This window comes from Euleptes europaea, chromosome 6 (assembly GCF_029931775.1).
Source record: "Euleptes europaea isolate rEulEur1 chromosome 6, rEulEur1.hap1, whole genome shotgun sequence".
Lineage (NCBI taxonomy): Eukaryota > Metazoa > Chordata > Lepidosauria > Squamata > Sphaerodactylidae > Euleptes > Euleptes europaea.
The window spans coordinates 8,572,334-8,596,505 of NC_079317.1; the positions used below are offsets into that span (position 1 = coordinate 8,572,334).

At 48.1% G+C, this 24,172-nt stretch overlaps 1 protein-coding gene across 1 annotated transcript in view; it reads left to right on the forward strand.

Annotated features, from left to right (window-relative positions):
• The window catches only part of ARID4A (AT-rich interaction domain 4A), an 81,386-nt gene that overhangs the window by 50,715 nt on the left and 6,499 nt on the right, over nt 1-24,172 (forward strand). Inside the window, exons 11-19 of the mRNA XM_056851208.1 lie at nt 7,381-7,453; nt 12,698-12,792; nt 12,898-12,995; nt 14,481-14,709; nt 16,074-16,318; nt 21,291-21,488; nt 23,027-23,111; nt 23,288-23,489; nt 23,705-23,767. Coding sequence (XP_056707186.1) covers nt 7,381-7,453; nt 12,698-12,792; nt 12,898-12,995; nt 14,481-14,709; nt 16,074-16,318; nt 21,291-21,488; nt 23,027-23,111; nt 23,288-23,489; nt 23,705-23,767 — 1,288 coding nt within the window. The remainder of the gene's footprint in view (nt 1-7,380; nt 7,454-12,697; nt 12,793-12,897; nt 12,996-14,480; nt 14,710-16,073; nt 16,319-21,290; nt 21,489-23,026; nt 23,112-23,287; nt 23,490-23,704; nt 23,768-24,172) is intronic.

Sequence of the window (24,172 nt, forward strand, 5' to 3'; positions counted from 1 at the left end):
AATTGTCCAAGGGGAAGGTCTACCCCATGAGTCCTAATGAAAAGGCGGTGTTGCGAGACTATTTGGACACCAATTTGGCGCGGGGCTTTATCCGCCCGTCTAAGGCTCCATACTCGGCCCCCGCTTTCTTTGTCAAGAAAAAGACGGGAGACTTAAGACTGTGTATTGATTTCCGTAGACTGAATGCTGTCACTCAGTCTAATGCATACCCCTCCCTCTCATTCCAGACCTTCTCGCACAATTGAAAGAGGGCCGAATCTTCACCAAATTGGATTTGGTGGAGGCTTACCACCGAGTCCGCATACGAGAAGGGGACGAACCAAAGACTGCCTTCTCCAGTTGTTTTGGAATGTTTGAGTATTTAGTGAAGCCGTTCGGACTTTCGGGGGCTCCGAGTGTGTTCATGCAATTAATGAAATGCTTCATGATTTATTGTTCCGCGGGGTGGTGGTTTTCTTGGACGATATCCTCATTTATACGGAAACCATGGAGGAGCACGTACAACTGGTGCGCGAGGTGCTGCAGCAGCTGCGCGAGCACAAACTGTTTGCTAAGGTTTCTAAATGTGATTTCCATCAACCCTCCATCACCTTCCTGGGGTATGTGATTTCCCATCAAGGCTTAGAGATGGATCCCGAGAAGGTTCGGGCGGTAATGGAGTGGGACCCCCCCACCACACGCAGACATTTACAGCAGTTTTTGGGCTTTTCTAACTTTTACCGAAACTTCATCCCTAATTTTGCCCAGGTAGCGCTCCCTCTCACTTCGCTCCTGCGCACAAAAGGGAAAGGGGCGGGAGCCACCTTGCCCTCTGCTCGGTTGCAATGGACTTCGGACTGCCAGCAGGCTTTTGATACGCTCAAGCTGCTTTTCTCATCCGAACCCGTTCTTGCGCACCCAGATTGTGAAAAACCTTTCGTGGTCCAGGTCGATGCCTCTGACGTCGCCATGGGGGGGGCCCTCTTACAACGGGACGAGAACAGTCAGCTGAAACCTTGTGCCTATTTTTCAAAAAAATTCTCCCAATCCGAAATCAACTGGGCCATTTGGGAGAAGGAAGCCGCTGCTGTTAAACATGCCCTCACCATTTGGAGGCATTTTCTGGAAGGGGCAGAGATCCCTTTTGAGGTTTGCAGCGATCACAAGAACCTAGAGGCCTTAAAAGGGGCTAGAAAGCTCACCGCGAAACAGATTCGTTGGGCACAGTTTTTTGCCAAATTCCGCTTTGTCCTGAAACATGTGCCAGGGAAGGACAATGCGTTAGCGGATGCTCTTTCTAGGCCCCCCCAGTACCGCAATGACTTTGACTGGCCGGTGGATTCCTTGTTTACCCCTGAACAGAGAGGGGAAGTCTCGGGACTTGCAGTAACCACCCGGTCCCAGTCCCACCGCCAGGATGTTCCTCCCCTCAAGGGAATCCCGGAGGCTTTTCAACAGCGGCTCCGGGACGCTTCTCTGAGGGAGGCGGATCAGCAGGTCCTCCCCGCACATCTCGACCAACAGGGCTCCTTGTGGTTGCAGGGGGGTAAGCTTTATGTCCCCGAGATACTCCGAAAAGAGGTGCTGGGACTGGTTCACGGGGCCAAACTTTCGGGGCACTTTGGGTTTGTAAAGACTTTGCATTTATTGTGGCGTCAATTTTGGTGGCCAGGTATGAGGGCCGATGTGGAGTTGTACGTGCGCAGCTGCCCCATCTGCGCCACGGCCAAAAAACGGATGGGAAAGCCCCCCGGACTCTTAAAGCCTCTGGAGACCCCGACCATGCCCTGGGAAGTGATCGCCATGGATTTTATCACTGATTTGCCCCCAAGTCGGGGAAAAACTGTACTGTGGGTAATAACAGACTTATTCTCTAAACAGGTTCATTTTGTTCCTTGTGCGGGGCTACCATCGGCCCAGAAGTTGGCTAAACTGTTTATTAATCACGTGGTGAAGTATCATTCGATCCCGAGGAAGGTCCTCTCCGACAGAGGGGCCCAATTCGTAGCCAAATTCTGGAGGGCTTTCCTTAAAGTCATGGGGGTGGAAGAGCAAGGACTCTCTTCAGCCTACCACCCCCAGACCGATGGTCAGACCGAACGTGTCAATGCTGTAGTAGAATGTTATCTAAGGTGTTATGTCAATTACCACCAGGACGATTGGGTAGACCTCCTGCCTTTTGCTGAATATGCCTATAATAATGCCCCCCATTCCTCCACAGGTTTCAGTCCTTTTCATGTGGTTTATGGAAAGGACTTTGGGCCCTTTGGTTCTCCTAACATCACTCCTGAGCTTGAAGGGGTGCAGGAGGTCCAGGATTGGGTACAAGTAGTGCAGACCACTTGGCCCTGGCTGCAGACAAACCTGGAAAGGGCCAAGCGCAAGTACAAAGACCAAGCCGATAAACATCGGTCTCCGGGGTGGGAACTCAAGGTGGGAGGGCAGGTTTACCTTTCCACAAAGAACCTACGGTCACTTCGGCCTTGCAAAAAGCTTAGTGACAAGTATGTAGGTCCTTTCCCCATCACCCGAGTGATCAATGACGTCACGGTAGAGTTGGAACTTCCCAAGTCTCTTCGAGGGGTGCATCCGGTGTTCCACATCAGCTTACTTAAACCGTACGTCGCAGCCCCTCAGTTCCACCCCCTCCCTAAATCCGAAATTCCTACAGTTGTGGGAGGGGAATCGCATCTTGAAGTTTCTAAAGTGTTGGACTCTAAGCTGAAAAAGGGAAAACTGTTCTATTTGGTCCGCTGGAAGCACCTGGGGTCCGCCCAGGATGAGTGGGTGGCCGCTCCCCATGTGGTGGCTCCCCGCCTGGTTCGAGAGTTTCACTCTGCCTATCCTGACAAGCCTCGTCCGCCCGGACTCAGGGGAGGGGGGCCTTAAGGGGGGCAGAATGTGAGGGTCTGTACGCCTTGCCTTGGGTAAGGCCTTTGCCTTGTATGTTCCCCCCCCTCCCTGGACTCGTAAAAGCAGTCCAGGCCTCTTGCCTTTCCTTGGTTCAGGCGCAGCGTCTGACAGGCCCCAGGTTGGAATGTCTCTTCCCTCTTCCCACGTCCCTCCCTTGCTCTCACTGACTCCCTTCCACCAGCTATGGCCTTGGTGGGTAGATAGTACTAACAAGTTCTGAGTTCTTTGATGTTGTGCACCATGCACAATTATCTCGTAGATTCCCATAACATACGTTTGACATCTGCTTCCCTGTAGGGGTTATAATTCTGTCTTTGTGAAACTGTATTCACTTGCAACTTTACCAGTGTAAGGCCTGTACTACCTGAAGCTTCCAATAAAGTTCCTTGTTTCTGCATGACAGTCTGAGCAAGTGATTTTATGGAGTTTGCACAGGAAGGTTGGGAACCCTCACAGGCGCACTCGCCCACCTGGTGGCACAGGATAGTCTGTTGCACCAGCTGGGTGTAGCCATCCAGCTGCACGCCAGAGTTGCTCCTGCTCCGAATGCTTGGGGCCGGATTCTACGGCTGGCTCCTGCTACCTCCGCCTATGAAATGAGGACATACTGGCTAAGAACTTGCCCCCCCCATGCATTCTGGCCCTGCCCCCTTTAACCCCTCCATTGTTGCCACTTTCGCCCCAAGCCCTCTTGTAGTACACAGGGAATACGTTTCTCCACGGCCCAGATGGGAAAGAATTAACACAGTTTCTTGTAGTAGTAGAAAAGGTTAAGAGTCCAGTAGCACCTTAAAGACTAACAAAAATATTTTCTGGTAGGGTATGAGCTTTCGTGAGCCACAGCTCACTTCTTCAGATACAGCTAGAATGTGAATCCATCTGTCTTTAAGTAGAGGAGAGTGAATTCAGACAAGCATTAGTATGTAAATGTTAACAGTATGTAAATGTGAATAGCAGGCGTGATGGGATTAGGTGTGGTATGCAGAAGAGTCTGTGATGTCCAGGGGAGAGATGGGTGTGGAGAAATCAGCATTGGTAATGAGCCATGAATGCAAGGTCTTTATTCAGCTTAGGTAAATTCATTGACTTTAGTTTGAATATCAACTGTAATTCAGCAGTTTCTCTTTCCAATCTCCCTTTGAAATTCCTTTGTAAGAGAACTGCTATTCTTAAATCTGCAACAGAATGTCCTGGAAGGTTGAAATGTTCTCCCACTGGTTTTTGAATATTGTGGTTTCTGATGTCAGACTTATGTCCATTTAATCTTTGTCTAAGAGACTGACCTGTTTGTCCAATGTAGATTGTGGAAGGGCATTGCTGGCATGTGATGGCATAAATCACATTAGAAGACGAGCAGGAGTATGAACCTGAGATAATATGGCTGACATTGGTGGGTCCAGAGATGATGTTCCTAGAATCTATATGAGGGCAAAGTTGGCACCTTGGTTTGTTGCAGGCCTTGGTGCCAGAGTCCATGTTCCTGTTAAGTAGTTTATCATCATGGGTGAGAAGTTGTTTTAAGTTAGCCGGCTGTCTGTAAGCAAGAAAGGGACGCCTCCCCAGTGCTTCAGCGAGGGAAGTGTCACAATCCAGCATTGGTTGTAGGTCCTTAATAATACGTTGGACTGGTTTTAGTTGGGAGCTATAAGTGACAACCAGAGGTTTTCTGTTGTCATTCTCTCTGGGCTTATCTTGTAGTAAGTTGTGCCTGGGTATCATTCTGGCCTTCTCAATCATCTTTCTCACCATATCAGCAGTTTCTTGGGCGGTCCTAGCAGCTCCATAGCTAACTACTCTTCTGCAAGGGGGGGAAAAGGTTCCTTTTCTCAGCAAAACAAATTCACATCTGCCTTGAATAGAGGTTATTCCTTTCTGCGAGAGGGGGCAAATTGCCAGTCTTAGATCCTTCTGAGCTAGAGATCTTCCAGGACCCACGAAGGGCCAGACCAAATGATTTTGTGGGTCTTAAACGGCCCCCGGGCCTGACGTTCCCCATCCCTGCCAAAGGGAATGTGTGGAAATCCACTGCGCAAACTTCTCTGCAAAGGGAGAATAGGTGGAGACAGTTTCTGCAGAGTCTTCCTAATTGCTGTAACCCCCTATGGCCGCCCATACTGTTTCTGAGGATTCCCTTGGTCATCAAGGAGCAGCATTTTGGAGGAAACAGGATGGGTCTTAGAGACAGTCAGAAGAAGAGTTGGTTGTTATATACCACAATTTCTCTACCACTTAAGGAAGGATCAAACCGGCTTACAATCCCCTTCCCTTCCCCACAACAGACACCTTGTGAGGTAGGTGGGGCTGAGAGAGTTTGTACAGAACTGTGACCAGCCCAAGGTCACCCAGCTGGCTTCATGTGTAGGAGTAGGGAATCAAACCCGGTTCTCCAGATTAGAGTCCTCGGCTCTTAACCACCGCTCCTAACCACTGCACAGCAAAGGTCCCATCTGATCACTCCATAAATATCGTTGGAAAGTGGGCTTCTGCCGGGAAGAAAGGGGGCTTCCTAAATTAGCAAAGCAGAATGTTGGGAAATGTGGTCTGTAAGATGTGAACTGTTTTTTTATGCAGTTGGTTCATTGTTCCCTCTAGCTCAACAGCATCTGCTCTGATCCCCAGTGAATCAGATCTTCCTCTCCTGTCATCCTTTGAGCTAGAGGGGCTGTGGTTTGAACCTGGGACGCTATATATGCAAAGCAAGTTTTCTTCCTTTAATCCTCTTCTTACTTCCAGCAAAACAAACCAAAGCATGGGTACTCAGAAGTACATACCACTGAATTAAGTTTGTGTGTGTAAAGTGTTGTCAAGTCACAGCCAAGTTATGGTTGACCCCACGGGGTTTTTGAGGCAAGAGACTAACAGAGGTGGTTTGCCATTGCCTGCCTCTGCATAGAGTTAGAGAAACATGACACCTCTGTGTGCAAAATAGGATGCTCTGAAGTGAAGTAGACACAGAATGGCAAAAGTGTGCATGTTACTTACAAATCACTTTACCAAAAATCAAATTAACATGCTGCACTTAACAAACTGTAGACATAACACTCTCAATGTAACATCAGAGAGTCCATAAAATGATCCAAAAACAGTATCACATAAGAGTCCTTATTTTTCCTGCTTGCTTTAATCTCTTGTAGAAGAGCACGTCACCCTGGAAGATGATGACTATTCTCGAGAATTCTTCGTTTCGAATTCCACACTTCTTCCTCAGTTTCTCAGTTGAGAACTCTCCAGTGTATAAGAACATAAGAAAGGCCCTGCTGGATCAGACCAAGGCCCATCAACTCCAGCAGTCTGTTCACACAGGGGCCTCTAGGAAGCCCACAAACAAGACGACTGCAGCCGCACCATCCTGCCTGTGTTCCACAGCACCTAATATAATAGGCATGTTCCTCTGATACTAGAGAGAATAGGTATGCAACATGACTAGTATCCATTTTAACTAATAGCTTTGAATACCCCTTTCCTCCATGAACGTAGTTATTCTTGCTGTAATATATCCCACGATGGAACTTTGCAAAGTGGCCTGTGCATGAGGACTGTGTATTTTTGAAGAATAACTACACTGCAGAGTTCTCGACTGAGGAACTGAGGACAAAGTGAAGAATTCTCGAGAACAGTTATCGTCTTCCAGGGGTGACGTGCTCTCCTACAAGAGATTAAAGCAAGCAAGAAAAATAAGGACTCTTATGTGATACTGTTTTTGGATAATTATATGGACCCTCTGATGTTACATTGAGAGTGTTATGTCTACAGTTTGTTAAGTGCAGCACGTTAATTTGAGTTTTGGTAAAGTGATTTGTAAGTAACATACACACTTTTGCCATTCTGTGTCTGCCTCTGCATAGAGGCTGTGGACGTCTTTGGCAGTCTCCCATTCAAATACTAACCAGGGTTGACCCTGCTTAGCGTCTGAGATCTGACAAGATCAGGCTAGCCTGGGCCATCTAGGTCAAGGCGGGATTGGACGAAGTTTACTCCCTAGTAAATGTATTTAGGGTTGCAGACTCAGTTTTGAAATTTTACATAAGGTTCCGGGAGGCAATCTTTTCAACAAAAGAAAATTAAACGGACATGGCTGATGCTTCTGAAAAAGAACTTGGGGGCAGAACACCCAATTTCAGCTGTTCTCTGCTTTGTGTCACTAACTATGTTCGCAGTCCAGTGGTCCCTTAGCATACTTCCTTTAAGGGTTCCTGCAAAATGAAGACTGACTCACGTCTTTGCTAGCATCCAGAGTCCTAATTTTCATGTGACGTCTACATTCAAGATATTTTCTTGTCCTCTTATATGCAGTTACAGACTTGTGTTCATGTGACTGAATGGCCTGTATATCAAATGTGTATTTTGGTGAACAATTTCCTCTCTTAGCTAGCTTTTTTAAGAAAACAGATCAGAATTTTGTGGGACTTCTGGGCAGATAAAATGCTGGTAACGGCTATTAAGGCAAATGCGCCTAATAAATGCTTTTTTTTGTTTTGTTTTTGGCAGCCAGAGGAAGAGCCTGATCCTGAAGAGAGGGACAACTTCCTCCAGCAGCTTTACAAGTTTATGGAAGACAGAGGTAACCTTGCCTGCCTTTAACCGTCATGTGAAACGGAGACGCCCAAAGCGAGAAAATTGAATGGCGTTTTAAGATTGCCGTATTTGCGTCTACTGTGATAATACATACAAAGGGCTTTGAACCCTCCAATGCCCACAATCCTGGGCACCCTTTTCTAAGAATAAGTTCCCATTGAACACAGTGGCTCTAGTTTCTGAGTAAATTTGCAGAACGGTGTTACAAACCCAGACACTCAGTTTCTTCGGCAGCTTCCGCAGTCTATCGTAGCCCCTCCACTTGTCAAATTTCATTCTAATGGGGATTCTTATCCCCCCCCAAAACCAACCTGCATCAATTGCAAGCTGAATAAGGAGGCGTCCTAGAGCAGCTGCGCAAGTGAGCTTCTTCTCGCTTGCTTAGAACTTTCATTATCCATCTCCTTTTAAAGATACAGTGCTCCTAATTCCTAACAGGAGGCCAGGAATCAAATGTGGCCTTCCCAGAAAAACATGCTGCTCCCCTTGTAAACCCAGCTGTCACCCAGTGGTCAAGATGTACCTCTTAAAGAACACAATTCCCTGTACAATTGCTAGTCAAGCCCAATCTACAAAGATCAAAATGGGTAGCCATGTTAGTCTGTCTCTAGCAGTAGAAAAGAGTAGGAGTCCAGTAGCACCTTAAAGACTAACAAAATAGCTGTATCTGAAGAAGTGAGCTGTGGCTCACGAAAAAGCTCATACCCTGCCAGAAATCTTGTTAGTCTTTAAGGTGCTACTGGACTCCTACTCTTTTCTACTCCCAATCTACAAAGAGCAAGCAAGATCTAAACAGCAGTTGTGACCACAAAGCACAACAGTTTAAACTCTGAAAACGTATTCACCTTCCTAGCGCAATAGTTATAATTCCTTCCCCACCCCAGCTTGTAGTCTGTCAGTAACAAACTGGACATTCATACGACTGCGCCCCTTTTCTAGGAAATACAATACTGAAGGTTCTTCCATAATCTTAATCATTTTAGATCTCAGTGGCCAGATGTGAACAAAACTCAGTTCTCTCTCTGCTGCAGCCTGAGGTTCCAGACAGAGTGGCAATAACCCAGATGCTTCTGAAGTATGTTAATATCCAGACCTCTCTCACACATCTGAATTAACGTTGGGCAGCTGTCCAAGATCAAGAAGTGCTTCTGCGGAAGGTTTTTAAGTCCCTTAGTGTCCATGGATGTCCTAAAGGGAATAAATAGTGCTTCTGAACAGCACAGAACACTGTTTCCAGCAGCCTGAAAACCTGCACGTTCTTCACCAGGTTGATGAAGAAAACCTGCATGTCACTAAAACACTAGAACTTGTCTTTTAATGACGCCTGGGAGATTCTCCATTGCTTGGGTGCCTTGGAATTCTGCAGTAGGTTTCTAGCCAGTGTTCGTTTTTGGTCTAACTCTCTGGGACTCAAGGGTCAACTTCTGTCCCATAGTAGTGAATCGTAAGCAGGCCCACTCCCCAAGACCCTCCTATGAGCACCCCAGAATATAAGAACATAAGAAAGGCCATGCTGGAGCAGACCAAGGCCTGTCAAGTCCAGCAGTCTCTTCACACAGTGGCCAACCAGGTGCCTCTAGGAAGCCCACCAACGAAACAGCAGCAGCATCCTGCCTGTGTTCCACAGCACCTAATATTATAGGCATGCTCACCTGATCCTGGAAAGAATAGATAAGCATCATGACTAGTAGCCAGTTTTACTAGTAGCCATGGATTTCCCTCTCCTCCAAGAACCATGTCCACTCCCCCCTGAAAGCCTTCCAAGTTAGCAGCCATAGCTACATCATGGGGCAGGGAGTTCCACCATTTAACTATGCATTGTGCAAAGAAATACTTCCTTTGATCTGTTTTAAATCTCTCACCCTACAGCTTCAGCAGATGACCCTGCATTCTAGTGTTACAGGTGAGGGAGAAAAGCTTCTCCCTGTCCACTAGCTGCCTGTCCACTGTCCACCAAGTGGCCGCTACTGGATGCAGGATTAGATGGGACTTCGGTTTAATCCTGCAAAGCTGCTCTTTATATCACGGTTTGGTGGGCAGGGTCCTATGAGTATGCAAGTGGACGCTCCATAATCGACAGCAGTGCCTTCTTGACACTGCTGGAGCACCTGTTTCAAGTCCAGCATGCCATATTGGATGATGATTCGCTGTTGTGCCCTATGTGTCTAATCCAAATGGAAGAGGTTGAGCTAGAAAACACTAAAATTACAAATATATAAATTTTAATATGGTGCACAGTAAAGTTAAAAGCATTAAGGCCTATATCATAGGTGAGTCATTCACAGCCACTAAATACATGAAACTCATACACATTTGATGTAAAATCTTAGTGACCAAAGTAGGACCCAATAAGGACCAAGCGCATTTCGGCCTCGAAAAGGCCTTCCTCAGTGGTCAGACATGGAATTGTAGTCTAGTACACATCCTAACAATTTAATATCATAATGCACGGTAGAAAATACATAAAAGCCCTTCCAGTATTATAAGGCTTCTTGTAAAATCATTTATTCCATGTGTACCAGAACATGGCTCCCATGTCCCACCTTGTATTTCGTGCCAGGCTTCTAAGGATGTGTATACATCCAACAGTGTGTTAGGTCAAATCTCCCCCTTTTTGTTGTTGCATCATACGTGCCTAACTGTTAATATTGTTATAGTCAGCAAAAGATTGAGCTGCTGCCTAGGAAGGCCCATTTCCGGACAGCCTCTCGTTTCCATTAGAGTGCTTGCCTCTAAGTGATGGAAATGAAGAAGAAGAATTGGTTTTTATATGCCGACTTTCTCTACCACTTAAGGGAGACTCAAACTGGCTTCCAATCACCTTCCCCTCCCCTCCCCACAACAGACACCCTGTGAGGTAGGTGGGGCTGAGAGAGCCCTAAGAGAGCTGTGACTAGCCCAAGGTCACCCAGCTGGCTTCGTGTGTAGGAGTGGAGAAAGAAATCTAGTTCACCAGATTAGCCTCTGCCACTCATGTGGAGGAGTGGGGAATTGATCCCGGTTCTCAAGATCCAGAGGAGGGTGATGTCTGGGCGCGTTCCGGAGGCATTGTTGGCTTTAGTGTTTACTGGTAAATGTCAGAGTTTTGTCACCTTTGCTTTGGGTTTCTGCAGATCTTAAAGAGTTACCGGGAAATGTCAGCTGCCACCAAGTTTCTGGCGTTTGCCCTAATGCGCCTTTGGGAGTGGCTGATCTTGTAGGGGCTACTTTTTATATTTTTCCAGAAGCTAACCAGGGTCAGTCCTGGTTAGTACTCGGAAGGGACAAGGAAGTCCAGGGTCTCTATGCAGAGGCAGGCAATGCCAAACACACCTCTGTTAGTCTCTTGTCTTGAAAACCACACTGAGTTGCCATAAGTCAGTTGTGACTTGATGGCACTTTACATACACACGTAGTAATTCCTGAATGATGGATGATGTGCATAGATACATACATAGTAGAGAAGATAATTCAGAGTGGGTAGCCGTGTTAGTCTGTCTGCAGTAGTCAAAAAGGGCAAGAGTCCAGTAGCACCTTAAAGACTAACAAAAATATTTTCTGATAGGGTATGAGCTTTCGTGAGCCACAGCTCACTTCTTCAGATACAGCTAGAATGTGTAAAAATATACAGATACAGCTAGAATGTGTAAAAATATAAAAAAGATACAGATACATATACACACACAGCAGTTTTTGTTTTTTGTTTTTTTTAATATTATACTCAGAACTTGGGAGAACCCCCCCCCTTCTCCCCAAAAGGTGCCGGTGCTCAGTACCGGTGAGTACCACCACAAAAGCGTTCTATGTGTGTGTCTTGTGTACACACATATGCAACACTTAAGCTTATTTCACTTTTTGCTGCTGCTTTTTTATAGTGTTCTTCCGTTGCTTTTGAACACATTTGGATGCAAAAAGGCAGACTTGCCAAACCGCTAATAGATTAGCGGGTGTATTGGCTCCTCGTACCTGAAGAAGCCGGGGAGAGGCATTGGTGTGCCGTTGTTTTTCAAGGGAGCCTTTATCTGACTCGGCGGTCACACTGAGCAGGCCTGTATTCCATGTCAGGCCAGTCGGTTTCTCCGAAGGAAGCCTCAGCTACTGGCTTGGGTCCAGCAGATACATTTGGCGCTTCCCTCCCAGTGCGAGGAGCCGTCTCCTGACACAAGAGGCGCCTCTGGCATCAGTAGAAGACTTCTTGGACTTGGTGGAAGTACACTTCCATTAGTGGAACAGATCGACAGGATGTGACCCATAGAAATTCTGAGTAAGGGCGTGTCTTCCAGCTGAAGCAGCTGAATACTTTTTAAGCATAATGCTGCTATAGAAATAAGTCTGAAACAGTTACTAGGCTTTCTCTGGTATGCTGACTCACACACATCCATGTTAACCGGATTCTTCACACAACGCACAGGCTGCCAACTTGGAAGGCTTTAAGAGGGGAGTGGAGATGTTCATGGAGGAGAGGGGTATTCATGGCTGCTAGTCAAACTGGACACTAGTCATGATGCATACCCACAGGCAGGAGAATGCTGCTGCAGCCGTCTTGCTTGTGGGCTTCCTAGAGGCACCTGGCTGGCCACTGTGTGAACAGACTGCTGGACTTGATGGGCCTTGGTCTGATCCAGCATGACCTTTCTTATGTTTCTTATGTTAAGGCTTTAAGAGGGGAGTGGACATGTTCATGGAGGAGAGGGCTATCTATGGCTACTAGTCAAAATGGACACTAGTCACAATGCACACCTATTCTCTCCAGGGTCAGAGGAGAGCAGGCCTATTGTATTAGGTGCTGTGGAACACAGGCAGGATAATGCTGCTGCAGTCGTCTTGTTTGTGGGCTTCCTGGAGGCACCTGGTTGGCCACTGTGTGAACAGACTGCTGGACTTGATGGGCCTTGGTCTGATCCAGCAGGACTTTTCTTATGTTCTTAACCAGTTGTGGCCTAAAGCCTGCTTCAGTAACATTCCCCTGCTTGGTTGCATGGAAGGAATCTTGGCCTGCCGCTGTTGACTAGGAGAATATCTATGCACAAAGCTGCTGGATCGTGCTTTTGTCAAACGATGTGCTACAAGGAGAAAGTGAGAATTTGGTGTAAAAGTAGTTCGATTCAAGTCCAGTATCACCTTAGAGAACAGCGAGATATTCAGGGTCAAAGCTTCCTTCATCAGACACGAGTAGGAATGGAGATCTGTGTCTTTTTTTCCCAGACAGAAGATATAAAAACACTGCTTTTTCTGTTCCCTCTTATATCAGGTACTCCTATCAACAAACCTCCTGTTCTGGGCTACAAGGACCTTCACCTCTTCAAACTCTTCAGGCTCGTGTTTCAGCAGGGTGGATGTGACAATGTAAGTGTGGCTCTTCCGGAAGCTGGCCCGCATTCATGTTCTTTCATAAAAGGTTTTAAATTTTAAAACAATTCTGCGCTAACCCCTAGAAACCTGTTTTCCCAGATCGACAGCGGCGCTGTGTGGAAGCAAATTTATATGGACCTTGGCATTCCTATTTTGAATTCAGCCGCTTCCTACAATGTAAAAACTGCTTATAGAAAGTAAGTGGTCTCCTGGCATTCCAACTGCGTTTTTGCATTTGGCAGCTGGGGAGCGCGGGCTTCTGCATGCGTGAAATTTGGTCAGCCGGCCTCTCGGTCAGTGGCGCTCATCCGAATACACGAAGGGATTTAAGAAGTAGTAGTAGGAGAGACAGAGAGAGAATTCCAATTCTGCACACATTTCAAACCAGCCTAGCTAGTAATGCCATGCCATGCAGGTTATAGATGTAGTTATTTGTGACACATCAGCAGTGTAAAGGGTGGTGGGAAGTGCACCAACTTCACTGTGATGTTCGGATGTTCCACATGAACACACGAAGCTGCCTTATACTGAATCAGACCCTCGGTCCATCAAAGTCAGTATTGTCTGCTTAGACCAGCAGCCGCTCTCCAGGGTTTCAGTTAGAGAACGGTCTTTCACATCACCTACTTGCCTAGTCTCTTTAACTGGAGATGCTGCGGATTGAACCTGGGACCTTCTGCATGCCAAGCAGATGTGCTACCACTTAGCCACAGCCCCTGCTTCTTTGGCTTGGAGGTGATTCGTTCATTCTCAAGAGAGTCAGCATGGTGTAGGGGCTAAAAGCGGTGGAGTCTAATCTGGAGATCCGGGTTTGATCCCCCACTCCTCTGCATGAGCAGCGGACTCTGATCTGGTGAACCGGGTTGGTTTCCCCACTCCTCTGCATGAAGCCTGCTTGGTGACCTTGGGCTTGTCACAGCTCTCTCTGAACTCTCTCAGCCCCCCTACCTCACAGGGTGTCTGTTGTGGGGAGAGTAAGGGAAGGAGACTGTAAGCAGATTTAATTCTCCTTAAAAGGTAGAGAGAGTCAGCATGTAAAAACCAACTCTTCTTGCCATAGCCGGACAGGTGAGCTGCTGCCTGCAACCCCTTTTAGTTATTGATTATATGCCAACATTTCTATTCTTATGGAGCATTCTGTTGTGCACAAGCATCTGCCTTTTGGAGGAGGGGCACCTGCCTTGTATGCAGAAAGTCCCAAGTTCAAGTACTGGCATTAACAGAGTAGCAGGTGTCAGGAAAGACCCTTTTCTCTGCCTGAGACCCTGGACTGTTGCCACCAGTCAGAGCATAAAATACCGAGCTGGAAGGACTATGGGTCTGACTTGGTAGAAGGCAGCTTCCTATGTTCCTGTGATAGCAGATGACATTTGATTGGTCTATGCACCATCCCTGTGAACTGTGAAAAAGATGGGAAGGGCTGTGGCTCAGTGCTAGAGCATCTGCTTGGCACTCAGAAGGTCCCAGGTTCAATCCCTGTCATCTCCAGTTAGAAGGACCAAGCAGTTGGTAACGTGAAAGACCTTTGCCTGAGACCCTGGAGAGCTGCTGCCAGTCTGAGTAGACAATACTGACCTCGACGAACCAAGGGTCTGATTCAGCAGAAGGCAGCTTTGTGCGTTCAGGATGGAATTGTTGGGCAGCGGGGAGCAGAGTAAATAACATTCTAAAAATCTCTGCAGGTATCTTTATGGTTTCGAGGAGTACTGCCGCTCGGCAAACATTCAGTTTAGGACGATCCACCACAATGACCCCAAAGTAGTAGAAGTAGTGCAGAAATCAGAAGAACCCATGGAGGAAAGTGTGAAAGAAGAGCCCGAGATGTCCCCTGCAGAAGTTCAAAGCGAGGTGGAAGAACACGACTGCAGCAGTGAAAGCGAAAAAGAAGAAATTGAACAGAGGTCTCCTCGGGTAAGTGTTTGTCAGTTCCCTCTGCCGCCATAATGGTTGGCAACTTCTGTAATTCGGACCATGTGTAATCCTGGTTCCGCTCCCTCTTCTGCATCCAGCGCCTATCTTTGAAGCCCTCCCTTAAGCTTGACCCAGCTTACCTTTCTGCCCTTTTCTGCCTGCATCCAGAACTTCTGCTTCAGCTTCTCTGATGCACCCAGTGTGAGCTCATTCCCCTGTGCTTCCCCTGATGTCTGGAAGCCCCTCTCTCCAATTGCCCCCTCAAAACTTATTTTTTCCCCTTGAAGCCCTTAATTTCCATGCCAAACCGAAACCAAGCCAAGCTGCAGTTGTTAGTCTTGCTTCTCCCATCGAAGGTGTTATACTGAGTTTCTCGGGGAAAGGGTCTACGTGGGTGGGATGTACCTGAGATTCCAGCCTGCTGTTGTTAGAATCATAGAGTTGGAAGGGCCCACCAGGGCCATCTAGTCCAACCCCCTGCACAATGCAGGAAATTCACAACTACCTCCCTCCACACGCCCCCAGTGACCAGAAGATGGCCAAGATGCCCTCCCTCTCATCATCTGCCTAAGGTCACGGAATCAGCATTGCTGACAGATGGCCATCTAACCTCTTCTTAAAAACCTCCAAGGAAGGAGAGCTTACCACCTCCTGAGGAAGCCTGTTCCACTGAGGAACCGCTCTAATGGTTAGAAAATTCTTCTTACTGTCTAAGCAGAAACTCTTTAGATTTAATTTCAACCCGTTGGTTCTGGTCAGACCTTCTTGGGCAACAGAAAACAACTCGGCACCATCCTCAATATGACAGCCCCTCAAGTACTTGAACATGGTTATCATATCCCCTCTCAGTCTTCTCCTCTTCAGGCCAAACGTATCCAGCTCCTTCAACCTTTCCTCGTTGGACTTGGTCTCCAGACCAAGGGAACTCCTATGGGGGGGGGGGGGTAGTACAGCCAGACACTTCCAGCTCCTTGCTTTCCTTGTATGCTGCTCTCCCGCCTGTCAAACAACGGGAGCGTTCTCGTTTCTTCTGCAAAAGGCCAGCAGTCTCTTCCCTGTCTGATGTCCCTGCTGGTGTCACCCTGTGTGCCTGTTGCTGCTTCATGTTCTGCGTGTGCGTATCTGTCTGCAGTAATAGACTTCGGGCTTCTAAATGTCTGATAGGAGGGTTGTCTTGGTGTCTCGCCACATCGAAGAGGCGTCCTTGCCTGTTACGCGCCTGTTCTGATTTGTTGGGGGGGGGGAATCCATCTTTTTTCCTAGAGCTTTCCCTGTCTTGCATAATCCCTGCTGCTCAGAGAGCCATCGATGCGTCTTAAACGGCACGTGGCGTGTGTTTGTTTCCCCCCGGTTTCCTCTCGTAGGGACGAAGGAGGCTCCTTCGCGATGCTGCCGCTGCTAAAAAAGAAAGCGAAGAAGATAAAATGCAGGAGAAGCTAAAAGACAGCAACAAGGAGAACAAAGAAGTGGAAGAGATGCCAAACAACATGGAGAAGAGGGAAAGCGAGGCGGCGCTTGGAGGCAGACGGCCCACACCAAAGCAAAAGGAAAAGAGAGCTAAAAAGGAAGAGGAGTCTGACAGGGAATCTGACGAAGAAGAGGAAAGGAGGCAAGAGAAACCCCCCTCTTTTATTTGTATCATTATAAGCAGTTTTCCCCGCATTCTGGTCCCGGTGGCACACTCTGTCAAGTGTAACAGGCTTGCTGTAGGACAAACTATGAAAACAGCTATGGAGTAGGGGTCACTGGGGGCGTGGGGGGGAGAGGTAGTTGTGAATTTCCTGCGTTGTGCAGGGGGTTGGACTAGATGACCCTGTTGGTCCCTTCCAACTCTACGATTCTATGATTCTGTTATTCTAACTCTTGAATGTGAGGTGGCGAGCTATCTTGTTACCTAGCAGGGTCTGCGTAAGAACAGGATGAGGGGTATATGTGAAGCTTTTTTAATCTGCCTGTAGTCTTCGTGATTGTGGAGAGCAGCACGGGGGCATAGTGGTGGCGATAGAAGGCCTTAGAAATTGCAGAGCTTCAGGGGAGGGGCCGTGGCTCAGTGGTAGGACATCTGGCTTGGCATGCAGAAGGTCCCAGGTTCAATCCCCGACATCTCCAGTTAAAGGGACTAGGGAAGTAGGTGATGTGAAAGACCTCTGCCTGAGACCAGCTGTTGGGTGTGAGGGGAGGGGCCATGGCTCAGTGGCAGAGCGTCTGCTTGGCTTACAGAAGGTCTCAGGTTCAATCCCCAACATCTCCAGTTAAAGGGACTAGGCAAGTAGGTGATGTGAAAGACCGCTGCCTGAGACCCTGGAGAGCCACTGTCAGTCTGAGTAGACAGTACTGACTTTGATGGACCATGGGTCTGATTCAGTATAAGGCAGCTTCATGTGTTCATGTGTTCAATCTGTGCACATGACCATCCTCAAGGTCTGATTTACGTTCTCCAGAGCCTAAAATCTCCATTGCCTTAAAGCCAAGTTTAGCAGATTGAATTGTAACCTGCGACTCTGTTTACCTAGTGGTGTCTTCTGACACTCCTGGAAGACCATATCCCTCTGCGTGGCCCCGTGCGCCGGCGAGGGTCTTCAGGCAGCCACCTGTGGGCTATCCCACCATTTAGCGTTGGCCTGTCTGGCATTGACCACAGCCTGGGGCCTTCTCCATCATGGCCCCAGCTCTGTGGAACGGGCTCCCTGAAGAGGTGAGGGGGGGTGTTTTCCTTGGAGATCTGCAGGGGGTGCTGCAAGGCCTTGCCTGTTTGCCAGGGCTTTTGTGGGGGTTTGAACTGGCAGACATCTTTTAAGGAGGAGGAAGGAGGGATTGTTGGGTTTGCTATTTTGTTGTGGTTTAATCGGAAACCACGAGGAAAGGCGGGGTATAAATGTTTTAGTAAAAAAATGAAAGTAAGGAGCTTTCCTCTAACGGAAGAGGCACTTGGAGGGAGGTCCAGCGTGGTGCAGCGGTTAAGAGCGGTGGCTTGAAGCGGTGGACTCTGATCTGGAGAACCGGGTTTGATTCCCCGCTCCTCCACATGAGCAGTGGAGGCTAATCTGGTGAACTGGATTTGTTTCCCCCCTCCTACACACAAAGCCAGATGGGTGACCTTGGGCAAGTCATTCTCTCTCAGCCCAGAGTGTCTGTTGTGGGGAGGGGAAGGGAAGGTGGTTGTAAGCCGGTTTGATTCTTCCTTAAGTGGTAGAGAAAGTCGGCATATTAAAAAACCAACTTTTCTTCTTCTCGTGCCAGAGAAAGGCAATGCCATTAGCTGAATGGAGCATAATTTGTTTTCACAAATTACACACAGTTCCTAATTGAAGTAACCTTTGCAAAGTGCCACTGGTGTTGGAAGAAATCCATTCGTTAGTCATGACAGAGCTGTTTGCAGAACGTGATAGGTATCACGGTCATGGTAAACTATTATATTTGGCTTGTGGGGAGCGGGGAATAGCTGCTTTCTCAGAAGTTCTGCTTTCATGTCGGTAATCTTTGCGACAAGTTCTCTGGAGTGTGGGGCCAGTATTGTTATCCCCAAATTGTTGATGGGGCGACAAGTTCTCTGGAGTGTGGGGCCAGTATTGTTATCCCCAAATTGTTGATGGGGCTGAGAGGCTGATGGCACTTTCTGAACATGGTTCTTGGGTGGGGGGCATTTGAACCCGGGGCTTGTAGGCTTGCCCTCTTAAGCTCATTTATGATGTTCAGCCTGAATAAACGCAACTTGTGTAGGTGGGAGAGTGCACAGTTATCACCTGAGAGTGCAGAGTTACCACCTTAGGTGGCTGCCCCTGACCTTTCATAGGTTAGGGGAGGGGCTGTGGCTAAATGGTAGAGCATCTGCTTGGCATGCAGAAGGTCCCAGGTTCAATCCCCGGCATCTCCAGTTAAAGGGACCAGGCAAGTAGGTGATGTGAAAGACCTCTGCCTGAGACCCTGGAGAGCTGCTGCGAGTCTGAGCAGACAATACCGACTTTGATGGACCAAGGTCTGATTCAGTATAAGGCAGCTTCATGTGTTCATGTATTCATGTGACCCAAACCAGAGTTTTCTACTGGTGGAAGAAGGGGTGATTTTCCCACTGCAGCCCCCCTTCCTGTTCACTGGGCCTACAACATTTGAGGATATTGGGGTGGGGGGTGGAAAGCTGTAGTGAGAAGGGAGGAATTGGTGAATTCAGGGCACTTCTATGTAGAAAGTGGCTCGTACCCTGTATATATCATCCCACGCAACGAACAACATACTTGTGTACTAGCCACAGATGTGTGTAACTAGGAGGGCTTCCTGTGGCAAAACACGCATGCGCGTTTGTTGTACAGGATCGTGTAGCATGGAAGCAAACACGAATGCAAGAAATGTGTCAGGAATAAAGCAGCTCTTTTAGCGCTGAGGCCTCATTTATCGATCTTGTGAAATGTAGTACAGAAGTGCATTTGGATATCTATTCTGGATTTTGTTCTTGTTTCCGTGGCCTTCCTTTTAAGCTGACTTCTGTTCCGCAACAAATCTTGACCAAGGTGCCACAGAGAAGGGGATGAGGATGTGTTGGTGATATGATAACCATCTTCAAATACTTGAAGGGCTGTCATATAGAGGAGGGTGCAGAGTTGTTTTCTGTTGCCCCAGAAGGTTGGACCAGAACCAATGGGTTGAAATTAAATCAAAAGAGTTTCTGTCTAGACATTAGGAAGAATTTTTTAACAGTTACAGCAGTTCCTCAGTGAAACAGGCTTCCTCGGGAGGTGGTAAGCTCTCCTTCCCTGGAGGTTTTTAAGCAGATGCTAGATGGCCATCTGTCAGCAATGCTGATTCTATGACCTTAGGCCCGTGTTGACGAACCTATGGCACGGGTGCCACTTCCGGCACGCGTAGCCCTTTCTGCCGGCACGAACGGTTCCTCCAAGCAGCTGGCCTTTCCGGCTCTGCCCCACCCCGGATGGGGGAGGCTGTAGCCCAGGGGTGGGGAACCTCCGACATCATTGGCGGTGGCCCCCGGACTCTCCCACAGAAGCTGCCGCCATTGCCGCCGCTGGAGCGTGCGTGGCCAGCCAGGCGGGTGGGAGAGCGGGGAACAGAAGCCAAGCGCTCACACTCGGCATGGCCGGCGGCTTCTCCGGCGCCCTCTGGGCCTGTGCGGGCGGAGGGGCATGGCTGGTCGGTGGGTGCGAAGGAGGCACCCTCTGCCCCACCCTGCTCACCTCTCACAAGCCTGTCGCCGCGCCCCACCGAGTGGCAAATCCAAGGCAAAACCTCCCATGCATAAATGGCCTCTTTCTTTTTCTGTCTCCCTCTGTCCTTTTCTTTCTCTCCCTTGCTCCATTTCTTTCTCCCTTTCTCTCTCTTTTTCTTTCTTTCTCTCCCTCCCTTCCTTCCCTTTCCCTTTCCCTTCCCTTCTTTCCTTCCTTCTTTCCCTCCAGCGGCTTCTCCGGCACCCTCTGGGTCTGTGCGGGCGGAGGGGCGTGCAGTCCTATTCCACCTTTGAAGTGCCCACAAGCTATCCTCCAAACACCTTTCCATTTGTCTTGATATGTAGAGAGAAAACACTAAGGAACTAGTTGCCAATCTCCAGGTACTAGCTGGAGATCTGCTATTACAGGTGCTCTCCAACCAATAGAGATCAGTTCCCCTGGAAAAAATTGCCACTTTGGCAATTGGACTCTATGGCACTGAAGTCCTTCCCAAACCCCGCCCTTCTCAGGCGCCACCCCAAAAACCTCCCACTCATGGCGAAGAGGAACTTGGCAACCCTAGCCTCTCCCTCTGGGCCCCCTCTGGGGGTGGTATTCAGGTTAAATTGCCGCATTGGCACTCGGCGATAAATAAGTGGGTTTTTGGTTGCAGTTTGGGCACTCGGTCTCTAAAAGGTTCGCCATCACTGCCTTAGGCAGATCATGGGAGGGAGGGCATCTTGGCCATCTTCTGGGCATGGAGTAGGGGTCACTGGGTGTGTGTGGGGGGAGGTGGTTGTGAATTCCCTGCATTGTGCACGGGGTTGGGCTAGATGACCCTGGTGGTCCCTTCCAACTCTATGATTCTATGAAATGTGTGAGGAATAAAGCAGCTCTTTTAGCGTCGATGCCTCTTTGCTCGATCTTCCTTGTGAAACGTAGCACAGAAGTACATTTGGATGTCTGTTCTGTTTTTTCTTGTTTCCATGTTCTTGCTTTTAAGCTTACTTCTGTTTCACAACAAATCTTGACCAAAGTGCCATAGAGAAGGATGTGTTGGTGACTGAAGGAATCCTTGTACTGGGTCAGAAGCTTTAAGTGGCAGATAACTGTTTTGGAAAAGGTCACTGCAGTAGCAAGTGAAAGTGATTGTCAAGGAAGGGCAGGCCACAAGTTGCCATGGAATTGGCTCGGGAGCTTTCAATTGGTTGCTTCTGGTGTCGCTGTGGGACCGATGAGGTTTGCACACTACGGATTACTCTGAAAGCGCAGGTTGGCCAAAATTCCGCCGCTGAGTCATTCTCTTCCAGGGCCCAAATTGGCAGCGCTGCAGGCCAACAGAGAAGCGCCGCTCGAGTGAGGAGAGCCCACAGCTGCTGCCCACATCCGGCCTCTAATGCATCCCGTATCTACTTTGCTCCGTAGGGAAGACCTTGAGAACCGGGGAGACTCAGAAGGAGAGGATGGAGAGGAAGACGCAGAGCCGTGCCTAACGGGAACCAAAGTGAAAGTAAAATATGGCCGTGGGAAAACTCAGAAGATTTATGAGGCCAGCATCAAAAGTACAGAGAATGACGATGGCGAGATTTTGTACTTGGTGCATTACTACGGCTGGAATGTGAGGTAAGGAGAAGAAAGCGAAGCTCTTGGTTAACCTGCCTGTTCCAGTGTGGCCCCTCTGGTCTTCTTAGCAAGGTCTGTTATGAGTAAACCCCGCCCCCCAATTGTCTAAGGTACATTTTGCCACAACCCTGGGCTCACGCTCTTTTACATGCTGCCCTGTGACCCTTGAACAGCCTCCCAGAAGAGGTCAGAGGGGCTACTCTCTCCAGGATCAGAGGAGCATGCCAAATATATGAGGTGCTTGGTCAGTAGGGTTGCCAGGTCCCTCTTCTCCTCCGGCGGGAGGATTTTGCATTTAAGTGCGTGTGCGCCGATGCACGCACGGCACTTCCAGTTTAGAACCAGAAGTGCCACCTCGCAAAGGACCTTTACCTGTTAGTTTGAGTGGTAAAGCGTCCCTTTACCACTCAAACTAAGAGGTAAAGGCCCCTTGCAAGGCGGAACATCCGGTTCTAACCGGAAGTGACGCGCTCGGTATGCACGCGTGCATGCACGTTTTTCCCGCCGACCCTCAGGTGGTTGGTAGGCAGAGGGAGAAATTGCTGAGGGTTTGCCCGCCACCAGCAGGCACCTGGCAACCCTATTGTTCAGACCAAGATCAATCAAGTCCATCAAGTCTGTTCACAGAGTGGCCAACCTGTCCAGTGAAATTACTTGAAACCCCAGCAGTCTTATACCATGTTTTAATCAAGGCATGAGACGAAATGTCCATCCATTCATAAGAAGGAAACAACCAAGAAAAGCTTTCTTCATTTCAGGAAGTTCATCTTATCTACATAGAACAGTAATCAGGAGCTAAAATGACCAGCAATTTGCTGAGAGAGCTGGAAAATTATATTTCTTGTGAAGGCACCTACAATTATTTATCCCTAAAAAAAATAAAGTTTGCACCCTGTCAGGCAGTGCCTGTAGGTTTGCAGTCTAGAACATTTAAGGTAATGTTAATCTTTTACAATTTACTTCTCCCCTGACTTGGCTGGCCCAGGCTAGCCCAGTCTCATCAGATTTTGGAAGCTAAGATGGGTTGGGCCTGGTTACTATTTGGATGGGAGACCACCAAAGAAGTCCAGGATCGCTTTGCAGAGGCAGGCAATGGCAAACCCACCTCTGAATGTCTCTTGCTTTGAAAAAAAAACATAAGGGGTCACCATAAGTCAGCCGTGACTTGATGGCACTTCCCACCACCAGCGTGGTGTAGTGGTTAAGAGCAGTGGACTCTAATCTGGAGAACTAGGTTTGATTCCCCACTCCTCCTCATGAGCAGCGGACTCTAATCTGATGAACTGGGTTTGTTTCCCCACTCCTCCAAGTGAAGCCTGCTGTGTGACCTTAGGCTAGTCACAGCTCTCTTCGAGCTCTCTCAGCCCCACCTACCTCACAGGGTGTGTGTTGTGGGGAGAGGAAGTAAAGACAATTGTAAGTTGGTTTGATTCTCCTTAAAGGCAGAGAAAAAGCAGGGTATAAAAACTAACTCTTCTTTTATCTTCTTAAGCTAAAGCCCCTGTTGACAAGCAGAATAATGTATATGTTTCCTGTAGGTACGACGAATGGGTGAAAGCTGACAGGATTATTTGGCCTGTGGAGAAGGGTGGATCGAAGAAGAAGCAGAAGAAAAAAGCAAAGGTAAGTAGCACTGTTTATCTTTAAATATATTTTTTCTGTATCTAACGGAGTTCTTTTTCTTCACTCTTCTATCCCAGTACGCTCTCTTTCTCAGCTAAGTGTTTGTGTGGTTTGTGATAGTAAGAAACGGTGAAGAGAAATTAAACAAAAAAAAACTTTCTGTGTTTTTTGTTCAGAGTAAAGAAGATGGAGAAAAAGACGAAAAGAAAGAGGAGGAGAAGCAGAAAGCGAAACGCGGACGCCCTCCTCTGAAATCCACTCTCCTGTCCAACCTATCTTGTGGACTGCCCAAAACTCCAAATAGCGAAAGTAAACCAGGGTCCCGAAGCGCACGTGGCAGCTTGCCGGATGGCTCCCCCTTGCCTAATGGGACGGAAGGTACTTCTAGTTCAGGGCCGCGGTACATGCGGCACATCTCATTCATTTGCGCAAGCAGCTAATGGTGCACGTTAGGGCGAAAAGCTTTCGCTGGCTCGGAAGTCTGCCATGGTAAAGCTCTCACAGCACATGTGCAAACAACAGCGTATAGAATAAACACTGTTTCTGCGTTCTCGTTTAGTGTCAGTGAAACAGCCTCTTTTTTTTTTTTTTAGGAATGTCTCGCAGGCAAACAAGACGCAGCTCAGGAATGTTGGATTCTGACAGAGGGTCAAATGGTGAGTAGCGAGTTTGGGTTTTCATAAATCTAAATTGTGGGAGACGTGATAGAGGTCTGTAAAATTGTGCATGGTATGGAGAGAGTAGACAGCTTTTCTCCCTCTCTCATATAACTGGAACGCAGGGTCTTCTGAAGCTGGAGGGTGAGAGATTCAAAACAGAGAAGAGGAAGTATTTCTTTACCCAATGCATATAACAATTTGTGGAACTCCCTGCCCCAGGATGTGGTGATGGCTGCCAACTTGGAAAGCTTTAAGAGGGGAGTGGACATGTTCATGGAGGAGAGGGCTATCCATGGTTACCAGTCAAAACGAATACTAGGCATGATGCGTACCTATTCTCTCCAGTATCAGAGGAGCATGCCTATTGTATTAGGTGCTGTTGGAATCCCAGCTTTCTCCTTC